The sequence below is a fragment of the Strongylocentrotus purpuratus genome, unplaced genomic scaffold (assembly GCF_000002235.5).
Source record: "Strongylocentrotus purpuratus isolate Spur 01 unplaced genomic scaffold, Spur_5.0 spur5_scaffold_20, whole genome shotgun sequence".
NCBI classification, from domain to species: domain Eukaryota; kingdom Metazoa; phylum Echinodermata; class Echinoidea; order Camarodonta; family Strongylocentrotidae; genus Strongylocentrotus; species Strongylocentrotus purpuratus.
Window position 1 is genome coordinate 36,714,063 of NW_022145606.1, and position 21,773 is coordinate 36,735,835.

At 38.6% G+C, this 21,773-nt stretch overlaps 1 protein-coding gene across 2 annotated transcripts; it reads left to right on the forward strand.

Moving 5' to 3' along the window:
* The first annotated feature begins 6,476 nt into the window (after positions 1–6,476).
* Positions 6,477–20,859, forward strand: LOC576257 (splicing factor 3A subunit 2). 2 transcript variants are annotated; one of them, XR_004065627.1, is made up of 9 exons: positions 6,477–6,514; positions 11,662–11,822; positions 12,379–12,497; positions 14,293–14,402; positions 15,477–15,526; positions 16,930–17,070; positions 17,943–18,011; positions 18,476–19,833; positions 20,599–20,859. XR_004065627.1 is itself a non-coding variant. In XM_030993318.1 (8 exons), the coding sequence occupies exons 2-8, from the start codon at positions 11,697–11,699 to the stop codon at positions 19,052–19,054; spliced, it is 1,194 nt and encodes a 397-aa protein (XP_030849178.1). In that variant the 5' UTR covers positions 6,477–6,514; positions 11,662–11,696; the 3' UTR covers positions 19,055–19,990. The 2 variants fall into 2 exon arrangements, 1 of the variants encoding a protein (XP_030849178.1); XM_030993318.1 differs by lacking the exon at positions 20,599–20,859 and having other exon boundaries at positions 18,476–19,990.
* Positions 20,860–21,773: the final 914 nt, after the last annotated feature.

Genomic DNA, 21,773 nt, shown 5'->3' on the forward strand with positions numbered 1-21,773 from the left:
CAAAATTACTTTTTATAAATGCCATTTGACTTGAAGATGATTTTGTACGGCGGATCTAGGAACGAAGGAGGTGAAGAAATAAAGATACCCCCCCCCCCACAAAAAAAATATAAAGGAAATTTTTTTTCCGAGCACTACCCCAACCCCTCTCACCCCCAAAAAGTAAAAGATGGACCCCCCCCCCCCCCCTATCCCCCATCCCATTTGGTAAGCTCTCTGTCTTAGCTTCCAAACTGACTCGGGCGACCCCGGTTCGAAACTGAGTCACGTCTTTCGGATGGTGACGTTAAAGAGTTCGGTCCCCATAGGAAAATAATCATTATATAATTGATACACGTCTGTAAAAACCAAATTACACCCTCCCCCCCCCCCCCCCCCGCTTCCTTTCAGACCTTCGCACAATATATGACCTTCCCAAATTTCATCACTCCTCTGTTTCTAACAACACTGATCCGCCACTACTTGAATTGAAAACCATATGGTGTGATATATATTGTATCTCAGTCAATAACATCGCCTGACTGGCTCCATGCACATCGACTCCGAACCGACCGATTTATCCGCTCCTTTATGGTTGGGTTTTCCCCCTTATTGTATTCAACTGGCATTTATTGGACAAATTATTAGGTCATATTCAACAAACTATTTTCAATATCATTTGTATTTTGCTCATGTTAATGAAATGCAACACTTACACGCAATCAAGGCCACGTTGGGAAGCTGATGGTCTTTACTTGTTGTTCTGTTTCCTTGATTTTTTTCTTCTGCTTTTGCAGTTTAAACAAATTGTAAATTTCCATTAATATCATATTTCAGAGAATTTAGTCTTTGGAAGTTTCTAAACTTGGCTTTTAATTGAGGTTAGTGTCCTACATAAACTAAACTCCTAATTCCAACCATGGATACAGAACCAATAGTTAGAGGAAGGGCGAGGGGAAGGAAAAGGGTGAACTTGACAATGATATAATACCTAATCCGAACACGGTTTCCCCATAAGGTAAAGTCCCTTTGAGCAAACCAGAAATATTCGAGGAAAGCAATTCTTTTCGATTTCATTTACATTTCTTAACGTTTCTTACTACATAGCCACGGAGATGTGGTATTTTCATACTCAAATAACAGATTTCAAATGTGGTTGTCTCATATAAATTGGTTTCTGCATTGTTGATGGTATTATGAAATAAATATATATCTAAAACAAAATTACCTTTTATAAATGCCATTTGACTTGAAGATGATTATGTTGTTTTGAAGTTCGGCGGATCAAGGATCGAAGAAGGTGAAAAAAAGACCCCCCCCCCCCCCCTCCCCCCCCCCACCAAAAAAAAAAATATATATATAAAGGAAAAAAACCTTTTCAAGCACCCCCCACCCCTCACTTCCCTCACAATTGTCTAAATAAATGGAACCCCCACCCCCTCCCCCCCCCCCACACACACACACTTACACTTGGTAAGCTCTCTGTCTTAGCCTCCAAACTGACTCGGGCAACCCCGGCTCGAAACTGTGTCACGTCTTTTGGATGGTGACGTTAAAGAGTTCGGTCCCCATATGAAAATAATCATATCTGATTGATACACGTCTGTAAAAACCAAATTACCCCCCCCCCCCCCCCCCGCTTCCTTTCAGACCTTCGCACAATATTTGATTTCACAACAATTTCATCACTCCTTTGTTTCTAACAATCCTTGATCCGCCACTACTTGGAGTGAAAACCATATGGTGAGATATCTATTGTATCTTAGTCAATAACAACACCTGACTAGCTCCATGCACATCAACTCCAAAACGACCGATTCACCATACATGTCCATTCGAGGTAATGCCATTTTTTCCAGTTTGCTATCGATCTCTTGGCGTTCTTGTTGGTGTGACTGGGTATGACACTTAACGAAAATCACGTATCAAAAGCTGATAACTGCAGCACACCAAATCAAAGGCAGCTGAAGATCTTACGTTCTGCAGTAGTACAACATACCTCTCATACCCAAGGACAAATTTCAGGTAAGATTAATTTTTCTGTCTTAAGTGGGTTACAAACTTTTGTTACTTATTTATATTTCATTTTTTCTGAAATACAATTGTATGTGATGTCAGAAAAAAAGATTGTACCTTTAGTTTTTGTATACACTCCTTAGTTATGTTTATCTCCAAATGTTTATTTGTAAATAAAACACCATGAACATAAACAAAGTATGTGTTACATTTGTTCTGTTGAAAATTGAAAATGAACAATGATACTATTTTAATGTACCTATTTATAACTTTAACTTTAAAATACACATTGTTATTTATTTTAACACAATATATACTCTGAAATTAATCATTTAATGACAGAACTTAATAATACATCCCAAGACGCAACAAGAAAACGAAAACCCGTATTTCTTTAAAATCTTTGAACCGAAAAATGATTTACCCGAAACCCCAAAACATATTGATATGTTGGCACTTTGTAATATGCGTCTCGATTTTGTTCTTACTCTTAGCAATACAAACCTCAGTAGACATGTATGCTGCAATATGATATATTAATGTTTTCAGGCCTGGATTAACATCTTGATATTTATATCGCCAAAAAAAATGTTGCCAGTAATGTAAAAGAAAATTAAATTCGGAAGAGGCTTGACTTCTAGGTTCAGTAATTCCAATTTTTTTATCAGGATTGAAATTCTTCGCCCTTGTACTTAGTTCTAGAAAGCAGATGGTTTGAGAATTGTTTTAAAAAATAAATGATAAAATATCTCGGGTGACAAATTTCAGAACAAACATAGTTGGTACTAAATTATGTAATGCGAAATCTGAAATCAATAGTAACGTTTGCTGGAAAAATGAAAGGTTTGAACACTGTTTTTTGGCTCCAGAATATTGTTCATTTGATTAAGACGAGTAAATACTTCAGAAATTTCTGGGTTATTTAATTTTATGCAAATAACGTAAAGTTGCCTCGTTTTATATCAACGATTCGAATGTTGAATCAACAAAAAATAGATGGAAATCGGATTTGCGGTCCATAAGCACAGAATGTTGGTTTTGCTGCAAAAAGAATTTTTTTTAATCTCCTGGTATTTTTTTATCAGAAAACTAACAATGCAAAATATTCAGTGAATTTAAGTATTTTTTTCTTTGCAGTCTTTCCAATTTAGGGGACGTCCACAATCATTCAAATCTGCAATTTTTAACAAATCTCTTTTTTTTAATTTCTAATTTTAATATCGATTTTTCCATTTTACCTAATACATTTATTATTCCAAAATATTTCGGTTGGCAAAATCGTTTTTCTATTAAAAAAAAACACCGTGTTTCAAAAATTTCCCTTAACTATTTGGATCCTACAATTGTCAAACAATTAACATCGAAATGAGAATTGAACAGATATTACGGACCAACCGGTGATAATAATTCAAAATATATGGATTTCTAACTGTAGAGCTCGAAGTAAATTTATGTTTATTTATTGATTTTATTTATTAGTATATAATGATCGACCAGCAGCACAAGGCTGAACGGGTCAATTTACAAAGGTACAGTGATGTATATGTATATATATATGTACAATAGTATTACAAAACATAGTCAATAAATCAGTAACATAATGACAATACAGCAGAATTATATTTCGTTCGTTTATGTACATTAAGTGAAAGGATGTACTAGCAGGAGATATACAAGAGCGGGGGAAGGTAAATGGCTCAAGAGAGTGAGAGTGATAGAGCGAATGGGGTAGAGAGAGAATGGGAGAAAAGGGGAGGTACAAAGAGAGAAAAGGAAGAGAGAGAGAGAGAGAGAGAGAGAGAGTGAGAGGGAGAGAGAGAGAGAGAGAGAGAGAGGGAGAGAGAGAGAGAGGGAGATAGAGAGGGGGAGAGAGCGAGAGAGGGGGAGAGAGAGAGAGAGAGAGAGAGGGGGGAGAGAGAGAAAGAGAGAGAGAGATGGAAAGAGAGGGGAACAAGGCAAGTTAATAAACTGAAATACAAAGAAAACCAAATAATCGTGTCACCCATTTGATTTTCCGAGCTTGCAAAATTGATTTAACACAAGTCATCTTTAGATTTTCCTTTTTCTAATCCTTCACCATATCCAACACTCTGGTCCGAATTCACAAAGGAGGTTTGTCGACAAACCTTGGTTTTCGTACGTCATATGACGCGTTTTTACGCGTTTTTTACATACCTGGTTTGTAAAAACGCGTCGAAACGCGTCATAAGACGAACGAAAACCAAGGTTTGTCGACAAACCTCCTTTGTGAATTCGGACCTCTAAGTTTGATTCTGTCTGGACCTCCCAATAAGAAAATGTATAACAAAATTATTCAGTTAATGGATAACAGACACATCAGATATAGCAACATTTTTGGCTATTTGATTTGTTTCCGTCCAGTCAATGATGTCTGGCTTTCCACAGGTTCAGTTGAGATTTTATATTTGATAGAATACTTTGGATTTGTGCCATCCAATCTTCAGAAATTTAGGAAAAGTCAATTCCAGGAATTGTCAAAACATTCATGAATTTGATGTATATTAGGCATGGTGGATTCTGTACATTGTTCTTGTCTTGTTAGAATTCGAATAAAGCGACGAAAAGTACTGAAATTCACCAAGCAAAAGCTTTTCATTGAGATTATGATTCAGAATGGGATGAAGAAGTACAGTTGTATAACTGCGTACAAAAAGAGATTTATTGCCTGAGAAGCATTTAGCTTCATGCCTTCGATAATTATGTGGATCTATTCTGATACTGGTAGTTAATGTTTTAATTGATGAAATAAGGAGGTAAAGAGAAAGAGGGTTTCCATGTCTGACCCCTTTTTCTACTGGGGGGGGGGGGGGGGGGGGGGGGGGGGGGACAGTTAAAGTTATACTATTCATTATGACTATGTGTCCATATAAGGAACACTAACATTGTTGCAAGTCTTATTTCCGAAATTAAAGCACTTCAACGCTTACAATAAAAATTGATGATTAAACGAACCACAACTTTCAAGAAATTCGTTCAACTCTAGAATTAAAAAAAAAAAAGGGGGGGGGGTCTCTATTACTGTTCTGATAGCTTCACCCATGTATCCAGCTTGATATGGATATATTGTCGATGGTAGAACAATTTTAGTCTCTGTGCCAGGGCTTGAGAACCTATCTTGACATCAACATTTAAAATTGTTATGGGTCGATTGTCCTTGCTCTGTTTTGCTTTGAAGTCATCACGCCTTGTCTCTGTGATGTACACAACTTTCCTTTCCTGAAACTGAGATGTAGTGTATCTACTCACAAGATTTAAGTTTATGAGAATATTTCCGTACTAAACAGTTAGTGCATGACCAAAAACAAGAACAACCATTGATTAGTTTTCAGAATAAAACTGAATACTCTTTAAAATGTTGATATTCAGATATCTCGACCTTATAATAAATACATAATTGTTTTGAGTTATGAAACTGATGCTGTAAGTATCGGTTTTCAGATATATTACTGTTACAGGGTGTACATCCAACAATGATCGAGTGTATACGTATTTGATATAATTTATAAGATGGAGTTTTTCTCAATAATACTTTCTTTAAAAATGTAAGCATTAAATTAGTAAGCAGGTGTAACTAGTAGTGGAACAATTTATGATACTAATAGCGGGAAAGCTTATTTGGACACAAGAGCATATTAACAATAAATGACAAGATTGAGTGACCGTGATATATTTAAGATTTCAAATCTTTCTTGTTTTGTATTTCTTCTAACTTTCACTTAAAGGGCCCATGTTGAAATCGAAATACAAGTGTTTTCTTGTTGGTGTGCGGTCCTGCATATACATCTCATATTTTGATATGTAAACTTCTGAATTTGTTTCATAGATTTTTAAATATTTTATGAATATTTTTTTTTTTAACTTGCTAAGCTCCACCCGCCTTTAAGATTAAAACAACAGCAACATTATCAAGACATTGGCGATTCTACTTCTACTTCTATTCTGCTACTTGGCAAAGCCTGTTCAGCATCTGACAATTAAGGGTGATCTTCTGCCGACGGTGGATGGCTTGTGTGAATTTGTGCCTAATTATGATGTTTATGGTACAAGTAAAATTTGATGATGCTGTGACTATTCGCAGCTGATGGCTTCCTTGAACTGCTTCAATGTGGGCAGCTCAATGATATTTGTAGGAAGTTGATCCCAGTTGTGCGAGGAAAGAAGCTGTACTTGTAAGAATCAGAGGATGTAACAAGTCTGGTGAAACGAAGATGATGTTGACTTCTTGTAGCTCTGCCTTACATGTCGTACTGAGAAACTGTACATCATTCTTGCTTAATACCTCTATCATCATCTCATGCACTTTTGAGGGGAATCTTGTAGATTAATGGGCAAGAATATAATAAATATCTCGGAATAAGTAAAGTTATTTCTTGGGGTGCGGTTTTCTGTTACGGTTTTAGTGCATTTTTTTTTACATCAGTTTTTGTCTGTTCTTGACAACCATACCAACCGCAACGAATCGAAAGCGAAGCGACAACGCAACGCAACGCAACGCGAGGTAAGCGTGATGTAAATTTTGTAATATTTATATTTTGAGGCGCTTTTCCTCGTTTTTGTGTTGTTTTTTATTTGCTATTTATTAAGGGTATGAATGCGGAGTTTATTGTTATGTTATCATGCATTTCTAGGCTCTAACGTGGCGAAAGTTTTAATCACAATCGTATTTGAGTCCCACACGCAGATATTGACGTTTGCTAGTAGTAGTAGGGTTGCGCGCCCACACATAGACCCTAGCTGTATGGACGTGTGACCAAAGTTCGCGCGTGACCTAAGTTCGCTATCTCGACAAATCAGTAAGATTTCGAAAATCTGATATCACCAATGGAAAGAGGAACATAAAATTACTCAGAATTGAAATTTTTCTTTGGGATTGGGTACGAAATTGTGAAAATATTGACAAAAGATCGGCAATTTTTGCTATCTTCAGATCTTTTGCGTCCGTTCCGAAAAATTATCAACTTACCGATAAGGGTCTGAAAATCTTCAATTTGAGAGCAGATTTCCTCAAAATTGTAAGTAAAAAGGGGTGCCAACTGATTGTTTGATATCTTGTCTTGCAAATTATGATATTACCTTATTTTTGATGGATCTCTTTTTTTGATAAATCAACTGTAAACCACACATAGGAGCATCACTATCCTGACTGTGTAGTAAAACAGGCAACACTGGCACTAGACCGAATTTTCCGTCTCTTTCGTTCGTTAGCCTCTTATTGGGGTAGGGTCGGCTCTCTCTTTAGAGACGGAAGCCGTTTATACACATGTCCTTGCTAACGCCACGGCCAGTTCTGGTCGTAGCGTTTTGCCCCCAAAATCCCCCAAAATGTCATTTTACCTCGAGCATGTTATATTGTAAATTAGGCCTAGGCTATAATAAATCAGTTCCACTTACCAACTTGACTGAAATAATCAGTTTAATAGTCCCTTTTTAGGAAATTATGGGTCAAAATCGGAATCCATGTTGTAAAAATGGATTCCGATTTTGACCCATAATTTCCTAAAAAGGGACTATTAAACTGATTATTTCAGTCAAGTTGGTAAGTGGAACTGATTTATTATAGCCTAGGCCTAATTTACAATATAACATGCTCGAGGTAAAATGACATTTTGGGGGATTTTGGGGGCAAAACGCTACGACCAGAACTGGCCGTGGCGTTAGCAAGGACATGTGTATAAACGGCTTCCGTCTCTAAAGAGAGAGCCGACCCTACCCCAATAAGAGGCTAACGAACGAAAGAGACGGAAAATTCGGTCTACACTGGCACCAGCACATTAACGCGACACATTTGAAAGCCTGCGGTATGACACTTTCAAATGTCCTACTAATTAATTAAATGGGATATAACCCATCACAAATAAATAAAGAATGGAACTTACAAGTTTCATTAGTGTAAATTTCCTTGGTTTCCAGACATCTGGCCTACTTGTTTGCTTATAGCCCATCCGCAATTCAGCTAACGTGCGCCATTTTCGGATTTTATGACCTTTTTTTTAAAGACCGTTCGCGACCGCTTACTTCCGAATATATGCATGTTGATATGGACGCGATCGGTTGTGTACACAGCTCAGCGGTAGGCTATTGCATACGAGCGTTTTTAGAGTTTGGTATACATTTCAGCCCAACTATTAGCCGACAGAGGTGGCGGAGCATTACTATATAATTCCAAAGTATAATATTCAATTTAGCAATTTTGGGGTCTTAATAATAATAATATTAATAATGATACTAATAATAAGCATTTCGAAAGTCTATCTAGAAATTTGTACGGAATAAGAGGCCTAGGTGCTTTAAACCTGCGATAAAGCAATAAATGAAAACGTCTGCGAGATAAGAAAACTACCCGTCAGATGTTGCGTAAGAGCCACGGGTCACGAGTCACGTATGTTTTCACCGGGGCCTAGACAACTCGCCACAAAAACAACCCGCCCCAAGACAGCTCGACACAATACCCTGGACATCTCGCAACAATACCCTGCACAACTTGCTACGGTTGAGTTGTCCAGGGTATTGTGGCGAGATATCCAGGGAGGGTATTGTGTCGAGTTGTTCAGGGGCGAGCTGTCTTTGTGGCGAATTGTAGCGCATGTAGAAGTCAGTGTATGGTGTGCGTAAAGTGCGCAGTTTTGATGTCATCGCAATCGAGGAGGGAATCATGCTGCCGTCTCTGTAAAAGAAGGAGGAAAAAGGGCTTTAAAAGTTTTGAATTCTTTTTTTCTATTATAAAAATAATTTAATAATCTTAAATACTGTAAAATGTAAGACAAATATAACATAACCTATGTTATGTTGTATTTGTCTTACATGTTATGATCTTAATACTAAAAAAAATCCACCCCATGCATACCACATACATGCAGTGCTAGAGGTCCATACATGTACGCATTAGCATGGACTCTCTATGCTTTGCTGGAGTGCTGTAAACCCCCGTTCGTGAACTTAGGTCTCGTTGTTTTTATGACTTTTTTGATGCAGCGCGCACGCACGATCGGACGTCAAATTTTTAGATCGCGATATCTCCGACAACCGACTTCGACGATGAATTTTCTATTTGAACAAATTTGTAGTAAAAAACTTTGCCGTCCATTTGGTAATAATTGAAATAAATAAATTTGTGTAGAATAGGAGAAATCATAGATCGAATATCACCTTTTGTAATATGTTCTAAAATGTCCGCGAACTTTGGTCACCCCGTCATATACTCTTTTAGGTCCTAATCCTGGCTGTGTATTAAAACTTCTTCTTCACATTTAAAACACCACCGTACAAAACTCATCTGAGTTCACTCAAAATCGGTACTTCAGTGACAATTGATGATGCCCACCTTAATAGCAGTAAAACACAATCTTTTCAAGTCTTGGGTAGAGTGCCCAGTATTCGGTCACCAGGTCACTTAAGGGGAAATCACTAATATTTTGAATTCTTAGTTCTTACCTCATTTTAGTGCTGTAAGTCAGACGCTATGTTCGTGTTCGGTTCGGTTCGGCAGAGTTCGGCAATTTTTCACCCGAACTTGGTTCGGTTCGGGGTTCAGTAATATAATAGCAAGCAGCGTTATAGCCACGGCGGTCGGTACTGGGCGGGCCGGCCAGCCTGCCGGGCCCGACCAGCACGGAGGACCTCTGCACACTGCTTCCGACTAGTACGAATTTCACATTAAAAACTGTTCTAAACGTAATTATTTGTGAAGAAAAATACTACTTACATTCGTATTTCCGTCTTGAATCATGTTTTATTTTCAATTTTAAAAGAATCATGTTTTCAATTTGTCAATAAATGATATTTTTTAAAGATTTTTCGAGACGGTTGTTGTCTAATGTTAGAGTCATGAAAGCTGGCATCTTGAATAGAAATTCAGGCTCGTCAATAACTTTTTTGTATAAGTTTTTATTTTTAATAGGAAAAATATAATATCCCTAGGGGTCTATTTTTCCTGAATAAATAAATACCATACTATAAGATATATTTATTTCATTATTTATATTGTAAAATTTGTCCGATATTGTTACAATTAAAATATTAATTTTTTGTTGAATGGGTTTGAGCTGAACATATTTTGATCACGCACATGTATTCTTGTTTATGGCTTGCGATCGCGACGTAGCATGGTCAGGATTTGGGATTTAAATGGCCCCAGTGAAGTCGCGCACACCACTGGATAGGCATAAATCACAAAGGTGGAAAATGGGAAAAAAGTAAATATAAAATGAGCAATCATGGCATGAAAATAAGGTACAAAATGACAAGTTTATTAGCTTGCAAAAACTTTTATATTTTTCTGCCGAACATCCGAACCAGGCCTTTGCGTTCGGTTCGGTTCGGTTCGGAAGTGCCATGTTCGGCGAACTTCCGTTCGGTTCGGCGGTTCGGCTACAGCACTACCTTATTTATTTTGCAATCTACCCATCAAAAGAAAAGAAAATTATTCCTCTAACAGGATTTTATAGTCACTTAAAATAAAGAATGATGATAAGAAAAATATTTCCGAAAGAAGACTGAGCATTTTTCTACCCAGAATTCGGTCACGCTGATTATAATTTGGTCACGCGATTTGTGTGTGGTATCTTTGTTGCCGAGGAGCGAAGCGTATTTGCGCACTATTTTCACACAATTCCGCGTTGACCAGATACTGGACGAGCGATACCGCATGGCAAGAGTATCGTATAAATACCTCTTGCACATCGGCAAGTGCGTCAGTTGCAAATTTGCTGCGATGGAGTGAACACGGAAGTGATTCTCTTCACACACATACTAAATTCATTGCGACAGCACACGTAGTTGTTTCGCAATAGACTTCTACATATGGCTATGCATGTTAGCGCATGTGCTAACAGAACGCAGAAGTGCAAACAGTTGTGCGACACTGACCAATTTCGAGCTAATCTGATTTAATTTTGAGAGTTGAGAAAAGTTGTTCAGCTGCCTGATTTGTGCAAGTTTCGCGGCTCATTAAATATTTTGTTAATTGTTACAGCTGTTGAAACGGCTGTCTGATCGAATACTGGGCGCGCTACCCTACTTACCGATGTTAGAAAGAATATTTTGAAAATTTAAATCCTGAGTCTAGTGTCAAACTTGCCGATCAGGCACTTCGTATTCATTGTGGGCATTGGTATACAATTGTGTGGATTGTGTGTGATTGATGCCTCTGAGCACGTATGCAATGCTAGAGGTCAATACGCATAATTAGCATTGACTACATGTACTGTACTATGCTTGCTGTAATGCCAGACATGAGCATTTTACAAGACCCAACTGTCGTTATCATTATCCTGCATGTAGATGTATTGAGTGCTTCACTCAGAATATAATTACCGGTATAATGATTTCAGAGCTGGGCGAGAAATATACCGTAGGACCAAGTTTTTGGTGGTCAATTTTGTCTGTTCAAAATGATTCGCAACACAGTATGAATATGACCTTTAATACATTAGTTACTTTTTTATAGAATTTCTTTAGTTGATAACAAGAGTTGTATGTTGAACATTACTATTGCGCTTCAAATTATGTTTGTTATATTGATAATCTACTGTTCCAGTTACTTTATTTGAAATTCTATGTACAAATGTTTGTGAAAGAAGAAATAAAATGAACTATGAACCCAGAATATTAATTTTTTTGGTATGATTTCAATATTTTCTCTAAAAGACTTGTTCCTGGTGATCTGTTAGCTGTCAATCAATATGGACTTCCAGAACAGAGCTGGGGGTAAGACGGGAGGAGGAGGTGTGGCCTCTCAGTCAGAGTCGAACAGAGACAGGAGAGAGAGGCTTAGACAGCTGGCCTTAGAGACCATCGATCTTAACAAGGTATGTACGTCTAAAGGTAAAGACCTCCCATTTTGGGGTCTTCAACTCTTCATTTCCTCTGGTAGAAAACTTAGTGGGTGACTCTGGATATGAAGTGTGGTGAATGGATCATCTGTTTGGAGCCAGAAGGGTGCTATGTATTTTTCTAAAAAAAAATGATCCAGGCAAGATGATAACAATACAAAGAAAACATCACAGGGTTTATAAAATGATATAACCTTAACAGTATGGTATTTAGCACCAGCCAATGCCTGTTAAAAGGCTCTCCACATTGGCTGGTGTATAAGCTAAACGTATACATGTACATGAACGTGTAACTAAAATTAACCCTCATATTAGGCACATGTAAGGGAGATCAGAAGCAAACAATGTTATGTCATACAGTAATGCAATGCATTAAAAATGATCTGTTCAGACTAAATTTGGTATGTATGAGTTGAATTACTGCCCTTCAGGTGAAGGAAGAAAGCGGTAAGGCTTATTTTCAACCAGCAGTTTGCAATCTTCTAAGTGCATAATAATCTTAATCTTTCACAATTTGTTTTATTTTTTATAGGATCCCTATTTTATGAGGAACCATCTGGGTTCTTATGAATGCAAGCTGTGTCTCACCCTTCACAACAACGAAGGCAGCTACCTGGCACATACGCAGGGCAAGAAACATCAATCTAATCTGTAAGTTTGATGGATTGTTTCACCTTACTGCTATTAAGAAAGCATGTGTATTCTTGTATCAAAGAAATCAACCAGGGGACCAAGGGACTTGGTATTGATTGATGCTTTACCAAAGGGCGCTAGCGCATGGACTTGGTTTTGAACTGAGGACCTCCCGGTTACGAGATCACTGTTTGATGGATTGTTTTACCTTACTGCTATTAAGAAAGCATGTGTATTCTTGTATAAAGTAAGCGACCAGGGGACTGAGGGCCTTTAAGCCCCACTGCACTACGTATAGCAACTTGCGCCCTCTATATAATGTAGCAAACAATGCCTAATCAGTGCCTGTTGGTCCCCCATGATCCCCTTTTTCTTATGCTAATTGAGAGCTGATTTGATGAGATAACCACCTGTAAGTGACCTTGCATAGAGGTCTAATCCCCCTGGCCAAACTAGTGCAGACAGGCCTAGGGACTTGGTAATGATGACTAATGCCTTACAAAAGGGTGCTAGCGCATCGACTTGGTTTTGAACCCAGGACCTCCCGGTTATGAGATCACTGCTCTACCACTGCGCCATCGTGTCTCCTAAAGTTTGCAGCCGAAGTCAGTGTCCATGTGAATAGATTTTTGATGACGTCGCACTTCACCACTCTATTGCATCATGATTAGCGCAGGTCTCTCAAGCAGCGAAGCCGCGGTCCCATCCGAAAAATACTCACTTTGCCTTCATATCTCGAGGATGAGGGAAAGTTGATATTATGATAAGAATTATTTTCGGCATTAGGCTAAGGCGCAGTGCATTACACAAGACATGGCGGTCATAAAAGTGAAGTCCACTCTGTGACTGACAACACCTGGTTAAACACCTCGGACCCGTTTCACAAAGCCTTTTTTCAATGACAAATAACAAAAATCAGTGACAAATCTGCTGATAACCAATCAGAAGCAAGGTATTAGTAGCTTATAACACAAATTGTCATTTGTCACTGATGACAAGTTTTGTGAAACGCCCCCCTTAATGGTGTCTTATTCCCCCTTGAGAACCCACTGCTACAAGCCTTTAAATTGATAAATTATGTTTGTTTTTGCAATAGTAGAAGACTAGAAGAGTCGTGGTTGAAACAGTGAACTGCAAATTTAAAGGTCATGGGATCCAACCTTTAGCAAGACATAAATCTACAATTGCCATTTTCCTCCCAGATGTTAAATGGGTACTGGTAGGAACTTAGGAAGGAATTCCATGAATGCTGTGAGCACCGAAACTGGGAGCCTAGCTAGAGCTGGGGTAATATTGGTTAGCCTGGAGCACCTTGTGTGGTTTGATAAAAATATCAAATACTATTAAAGGGGTGTAGCATTACGAGACTGTGTCTTTTCCGTGGCCTGACTCGAGCCGATCAGGTATAATACGACTATGGACGACACGACCGCAGTATTCAAGAAACCGAAGGGTGAGGGGAACTTTGGTCTGTTTCGCAAACGCTGGCGCGCGCTGACCGTTAATCAAGTCCATACGTTTACCTGCAGTTGTCTAAAAGAAGTCGTAGATGGTGTAAACCAGTATTCGCCATGCTACACCCCCTTTAACACCCATGTTCATACTTAGTGGTTGGGATTTCATGTTAAAAATGCTGATGATATTTAGATGTGTCAACATATTGAATACGATGTTTGTCTATAGTGGTTACTTTTTGTGTTTCCCTTGGGTGGCCTTAATGGACTGGTTTGAATGTATTTAAAATGGTGCCATACAGTCTGAAAAATTGAATGAATTGAATGAATTTTGTTTTATGATGTTTATTTTCTTCCAGAGCTCGAAGAGCAGCGAAGGAAGCTAAAGATGCTCCTGCACAACCAGCGCCTGAAAAGTCCAGAGTAGAGATCAGAAAGTTTGTCAAGATTGGAAGGCCTGGTTACAAAGGTAAGGAGAGAGGGAGAGAGAAAGAGGTTTAATAAAAGAAAGCAGTGACAGGAAATCATAGGAGCGTAGGTGAGCTCTTGAATGCTGTAAACAGTATTTAAAAACATAGAAACTGGACAAGAGCTCTGCTTAAAATTTGTAAATGAATGTGACAAAACCTCAATTCCTTAAAGGGATCGGGTATCTTTGCCTCATATTCTAAACAAAATCCTGGATTTAGCTCATTTTGCAATCATACTTAAAAACCTTTAGGTCAGTCAGGAATCCCATGATTTTTACAAGCCGTTCACCTGTCTGATTATCAAGATATTTATGATTGGAATTTGGTTTTTATAACACTACAGTCTATTGGGGAAAATGAGTATGGTAAAACCGGTCACTCAAAGATTTTTACTTTTTGAGGCACTTCATGATCATTTTGAAGCGCAATTTGTTTAGGGCTTCACTATTACACCGTATCACAGACACTGATAACACATACGGCCATGCATCTCAGATGTTTATATTTTTTGGAGCATGGTTTTTGGATATAATTTGATATTTCCATACGTGGATGTGAAATTTGTTACATATTTATCATTTTGTATGCAATCTGGATTCAGGAAGACTCCAGGTGATTACTTTTCTGTGTATTGTCCGTTCAGAGTTAGAAGGATGTTAAAGGGGCTGTAGCATGATGAAACTATGTGTCTTTCCCGTGGCCCTCACGGCCAATCGGACGGCGCGATCGCAGTATTCACGTGCGTGCAAAACTGAAGCGTGAGGATAACTTTGGTCTGTTTCGCGCTCATTCGCGAACGCTATCACACGCTGACCCAGTTAATCACTGACCTCTACCTCAGTGCACTTAATCAATTCCATTCGTTTACATGCAGTTATTCAAAAGAAGACATAGATGGCGTCAACCAGTATTTCTCATGCTACAGCCTCTTTAACTCTTTATTTAAGTATGCTAGTTGACACCCTTCTAACTCCACACAGATGATTCTTGTTACAGTTTGTTCTCATCGTAATAGAGTGCGTTCATCACCCTGCTTGATTGATAATATTCACGCTTTTTTCTCACTATTTTAGTAACAAAGCAGAAAGACTCGGACAACGATCAACAAAGCTTGTTATTCCAGGTGAGTAACTCCTGGGGCCGTTTCACAAAACATGTTATCTATATTCCAACTGCTAAATTTCTATGACAAATTTGCTCTCAGCCAATGAGATGCCATGATTTCAGTAGGTTAGGACCGTATCTTGTAACTTGTTATTGATATCAAGTTTTATGAAGCAGGGCCCTAGTTCTGTCTCTTCATCTTTCTTTCATGTACACGTAGATACGCGTGCCGCAATTATCACTCTAAATATGCTATGTTCCTCCCTATCTCTCGTTATAAATCTCTCCCCATTTAGTACATAGGACAAGCTGCTTCTAAAGCAACCTCACAAAGTAACTCTTGGAGATTGCTTTCATTTGAGCCGATACAAAGTTTTGGAATAACCTACCACTAGACATGACAAAAGCCTCATCTGTTGCTGGCTTCAAATTTTTGTTGAAGACGCTCTTGTTTTGCAGGAGCTTTCGAATAGTATACAAATAATGAATGGTTATGAGTTCAATAGTGTGAATATGTTCCAGAGTTGAAAGATTAACATTCTATTCAACGAGGCGTCAGCCGAGTTGAATAGAATTAACGTTAATCTTTCAACGAATGAACATATTTGCACTATTAAACGAATGAAAAACATTCATTATTTGTTTTATACAACATCGAAGAAGACCTAATAGAACGTTAATCAACAAATTATGCTTTACTCCTTATAAAGATAAATTAAAGTTCGAGTCAAGCCTTCTCGATTACATGCAGATTGCCTTCGCGTCAGATACACGCAGGGATACGCGCACATGCAGCAGAGAGGTACGCAGTCTGCATATAACCAAAAATGCACGGCACATATAACCAAAAATGCACGACCGTGCAATATACCATCTATTGAATATCATGTGATCAACAACCGTCCAATCAAATGACAAGGATCCACGTAGGTGTTGTATAATTTTTATTATTGTGTGTCTGTGAAGTAGCACTGTTAGGAGTTTTGTTTTCATCATAGCGCCATAGAGTATATTAATTTACAGTCAACCTGTCTACAGCGACCGCCCAAGGAAAACACAAAAAGTGGTCTTTGTAGACAGGTGGTCTTTGTTGGTCAAACAGTTTTTGAGCGTCATGTAACGGCTGGCTGGAATGCTCCCCAGGGAGTGGAGATTGTGCACACAGTGTGTGCGGGCAAGCACTGAATGCAATGACGGGGTAAAAGTATATTTGTAAAGCGCTTAGAGAAATTTGTAATTAGCACTATATAAAAATGAAATATTATTATTATTTGTAGACAGGTTCCTTTTATGAGAAACCATTTTCAAGGGAAATAAGAAATGTGCTTGTTGTAGACAGGTGGTCACTAAAGCGGGTTTGACTGTAGTAGCTGTGCTATATATATTGATCTAATTATTTTTATTATTAATATTATTATTTAGATTGATTATCCAGAAATAGCAGAAGGCACCTACCCCAGGCATCGCTTCATGTCGGCTTATGAGCAGAGGATTGAGCCTCCTGATAAGAAATGGCAGTATCTTCTCTTTGCATCCGAGCCGTATGAAACCATCTCCTTCAAGGTATGCTGTACCCCCGTCGCTCACCCACACACGAATGCGCACACACTACTATGTTGTTAGATCAGGCCTTCTCAATTGGCGGCGCTTGCGGTCAGTCGGAGTGGCGCGCGACTGTTGCAAAAAATATATATATCTAAAATTGTATTTTAGAATTAAATACTCAGCAAAATAAAAAAGACCCCAAATGTCTGCTTAACAAACAGGAAAAAAGGGTAATTTACACATTTTTGTACTATTTTATACGACTCTTAACTAACCTGAGCTCTAAACAACAATAAGCTTATGATGTGCTACCAATTTTAACATTGCCAATATTTGGAAACATCTTGTATTGTTTCTGTTTGTTTGATTTTTCACTTAATTTGGACAATTCCCGTGTTTATTGCACCAAAATAACTACATATAAATTTTTCTCCAGTGTGAATGTACCCAGGAGTTGTATGAAATTATGATTAATATATTTTGAAATAAAATCAAACATACAGGTTGGCACTTCAACTAAAAATTCTTTTCGTTTTGGCACTTCTAATAAACTAGTTGAGAAGGCCTGTGTTAGATGCTGCTTGAAAGTGTCGGCTTGCATGGTGATGTAGATATACAGTAGGCTTGCCGGTGCACCATGTGAGAGAGAGGGAGGATTGAGGAGTCCTGAAAAGGACTCTCAGTAATCTTTCTTGAGAGTTTGTAGTCCTGAAAAAGACTGTTGGTTATCTTTCTTAGTTTATAGTTCTAAGGAGAACTATAGCGCTTGGAGAGGATGAGTGGCGAGAGTGGCTCGATGTTTCGAGCAGGTTGACTATCCGTCCTACAGCCTACTGTATAGTATGTTGTTGTTGAACAAAATTGTTTGAATTCTTTCTTTCTTTATCTAGGTTCCTAGCAGAGAGGTTGATAAAAGTGAGAACAAGTTCTGGACTTCTTGGAACAAAGAAACTAAACAGGTGAGACACATTTATTAATATATTTAATTTTCTCTAAAATAAAAAATATAAATATTAAAGAAAATAAGCAGAAGGAAAGGGGATGGAAAGAGAAAGAATCCTAAAAATAGTCATTTATGGCATGAAATTGTACATATGTATAAATATAAATAATTCATAAAATAGTGTGTGGCAAAAATCAAATCAAGAAGAAGAAGACATTTTTATTCTTGCAAAATATGATTTCTTCTGTATAGAGCCAGCTTGGCTAGTATGATGTCACAATTTGGGTACTTTATTGAGATACATGTCATGGGTCTTCGTAATACATGTAGCTCTAGATCCTTATACATGAATTATAGCTTTGCAAATATGAGTTTTTGTCATGGTTGATATAGTTTTTGTCTTTTCATTATGAAAGATGTTGAATGATTCCCACAAATAATTGATATAATTATTTGTTTAATTTTGTCTTTTACTTGCAGTTTTTTCTTCAGTTCCACTTCAAGATGGAAGTTAAGCCGGTAGCCCCTCCACCACCCCCTCCCAGCGCCCTGAAGGGAGCCCCCCATATTGGAGAGAAGCCTCCCGTACCCCCCATGCCCCCAATGGGTATGCCTCCTCCCCTAGGGATGCCTGGTCCTCTCGGCCCGCCCGGTATGCCACGCTTTCCTCTCCACCCCAACATGCCCATGCCACCTCCCCCTCCATTCCCCATGCCGCCTGGTATGATGCCCCCTCGACCCATCCCTCCCCCAAACTCCATGCCCCTCCCCCCGCCCCCTGTACCCCCACCCAACATGGGTGGCGGCCCGATGCCCAGGCTACACCCCCCTCCGCCCCCTCCTCCCAACATGCCCCTCCCGCCACCAAACATGGGGGGCAACTTACCCCTACCCATTCCCCCTCCACCACGGCCTCCCAGCGGAGTCTCATCAGGAGGGGTGCCTAACTTCCTTCCCCCGCCTCCAGCACCCCCTCCAATGCCCCCTCCACCCTCAATGGATATGCCCCCAACGTCCTCTGAAGACATGCTCTCAAGCAACGAAGGCCCGTCATCATAGTGTAATGGTTCTATATTCAGTTCTAGTACTCTTAAAATTCAATCTACCAAAAAGAGAAATACATGTACAGTCAAACCTGTCTATAGCGACCACCCAAGGGAAACACACAAAGTGGCCTTTGTAGACAGGTGGTCTTTATAGACAGGTTCCTTTAGTACATGATTCCATAAGAAACCATTTTCAAGGGAAACAATATATGTGGCCTTTGTAGACAGGTGATCACTAAAGCAGGTTTGACTGTACGTTTGTTTCTTTATTGAAAAGGGGACCAGTTCCTCGAAACCATCATAAGTCTAGCTCGTAGACATCCCATGGCGCTAAAACGTGTGTGAATTCTATAACACACGTTTCAATGGGACACCTAAGAAGTTAGACTTATGACAGTTTCGAGAAACGGCCCCCAGAGTTCCACATTGTATCCTTCATGATACATGTAGATGACCATTTTATTGAAATAGTCTAAGTCAAGCAGTCATGCTTCATTGAAATAATTTGCTAGGGGGTCTTCAAGTGATGTAGGTAACCTTGATACAAATGGGATAGTAGAGTTCTGGGAACCGAGAGTGCTAACATGTGAGGTTTTCATTCCCTTAATGGTAATGTGGACAAAATATCTTGGAAAAAATGTCATGTGAAAAAAGATGTGTCTTCAAATTCCCTCATATTCAAAGTATGACAAGTGACCAAACTGTTATGACACATGTTTATGTATTCCCATTTACATGTAATCCCATGTATATGCTTCTGTGAACAGTGCAGGTGACTTTTAGCAAGACTGGGTCGAATTCTTAACATTTTTATGAGTTTAAAATCTCCCATTATACACATATTCTCATGTGCTACATCATCGATCTTCTCCAAATGTTTCAGGACTGTTTCTTTCACAATCTAGTTGCATGACCTGGGCCCTGTTTCATAAAATTTGATATCAATAACAAGTTACAAGCTACTGTTATAAGCTACTGCAATCATGGCATGTGATTGGCTGAGAGCAAATTTGTCATAGAAATTTAGCATTTGTTATAGATAACAAGTTTTATGAAACGGGCCCCAGAGCAAAGCCCATCCTTGAAGGCCCACAAGAATAACAGCTCCCAGATTTCAATTGTACCACACTGAACCCTTACAATTAAATACAGTCAAACCTGCTTTAGTGGCCTCCTGCAAATGAAGACCACTTTTCTTATCTCTCTTGAAAAGTCTTTGTATACAGGTTTCACTGTATATTGAAATATTTTCTCAATGTCTAGGGATCATCTTTTGTAAATATCCAAAGTACAAAGATTGGTCTGTTGTTGATCACTCGGGTAATCAAAGGGAGAGGGTCATCGCTTTCCATTTGCAGTTGGTCATAATTCGCTGACACCAGACTTGGTTGGAAATACTGTTGTTGAGTAAACACCCAAATGTTGTTGGAAACCCCATGGGGACACACTGCTGTTTATGTTAAACAATAATAGTACCTACCTACTACCTAGTATTTGGAGCTGTGACACAGATTTTCTTTCTTTGAAAACGGCGAGGAAAATTTTTCTCACATGAAGGCTTAATTTGTTTATCTGTCATGACAATTTGCCCCATTATTTTCTCCCGTTTGTACTTTTTCTGTCAACTTTCAACATGTTTTTTGTTTGTAAATAAGTAGTAGAGGTCTTAATCTTTTAGTATTGGGGGGGGGGTGCATCCTTCATCTGCAAATTGTTAAAGAGTTAAGGAGCTGATTTGTTTTCTCTTCTGTTTGTCACTGTGTAAACATTATGTGATTAGTGGATGTTTATAATAAATCCATTTTTAATGAAATTGGATCAAATTGTCATTCATTTGTGTTTACTGTGTGGTTTTGTGTATACATTATGGTATAGTGATGAAATGTGTGTTTCATAAAGACTAAGATCAAATTTCAGTTGGACTTACCGGTAACTATGGCAGGGCATTCATGCCACTAGTTGCTCCCACTTTTGGTCTTTCAATTATGATATTTAGATATTTTGTCCTTGTGAAACCAAAGCCATGCAGTCAATGGTGAGAGAAAATTTTGGCGAACTTGAGTCGATCTTAGTCTTTGTGAAACTCCCTCCTAAATGTGGATGGCTTTGAAGAATTCTTCTCTAGCATTTTCTCTGGCTTTCTTTCAATGTGAGAACCAATTTCCATTTAATGCAACAGGGTTCAGGCAAGAACCATTTAAGTATGCGTTTCGGTATCCAAGGGGTACAAGAATACCACGCAGTGATGTATTTTATTTCATGTTTTGTGAAGGCCTCCAACTCCCTCAAAATTTCTATGACTTTCCATGATTTTTACCAATTTTCAACGACTCTCCATGTTTTTCCACGACCTTGGGAATCCTGTCCCCAATCTCTATCTCTTCCTCATTCATTTCATCTTTCTTCCTCTCTACTTCTTCTCTTTTTCATTCTCTCTCTTATTGTCTTCTCTCAACCTCTCTTTCTCTACAAGGAGGCCGTGAAGAAAGAACATGCAGACGTGTCAGGTTTAAGGCTTGTTCAGATACGATTCAAAACAGCTGCGTTCCTGACGATGTTAAGTGTAAATCGCTTCACATTTCTGTATATTTCAACACAGAGCTCAGTGAATATGAACAAGTCCTTTGCCGAGCGCAGTTGCCATTTGTTGCACCTTAATCGCACGTTTTTTAAAACAGAATGCAGGGGCTTTTTGCTGTATTTTTTGGTGCCATATCTGAACTAGCCTGTAA

Coding starts and splice junctions, on each gene's coding strand:
- LOC576257 (XM_030993318.1), top strand. CDS start 11,697: ATGGACTTCCAGAACAGAGCTGGGGGTAAGACGGGAGGAGGAGGTGTG. Junction 14,403..15,476: donor TGGAAGGCCTGGTTACAAAG/GTAAGGAGAGAG, acceptor TCACTATTTTAG/TAACAAAGCAGAAAGACTCG. Junction 15,527..16,929: donor AACAAAGCTTGTTATTCCAG/GTGAGTAACTCC, acceptor ATTATTATTTAG/ATTGATTATCCAGAAATAGC.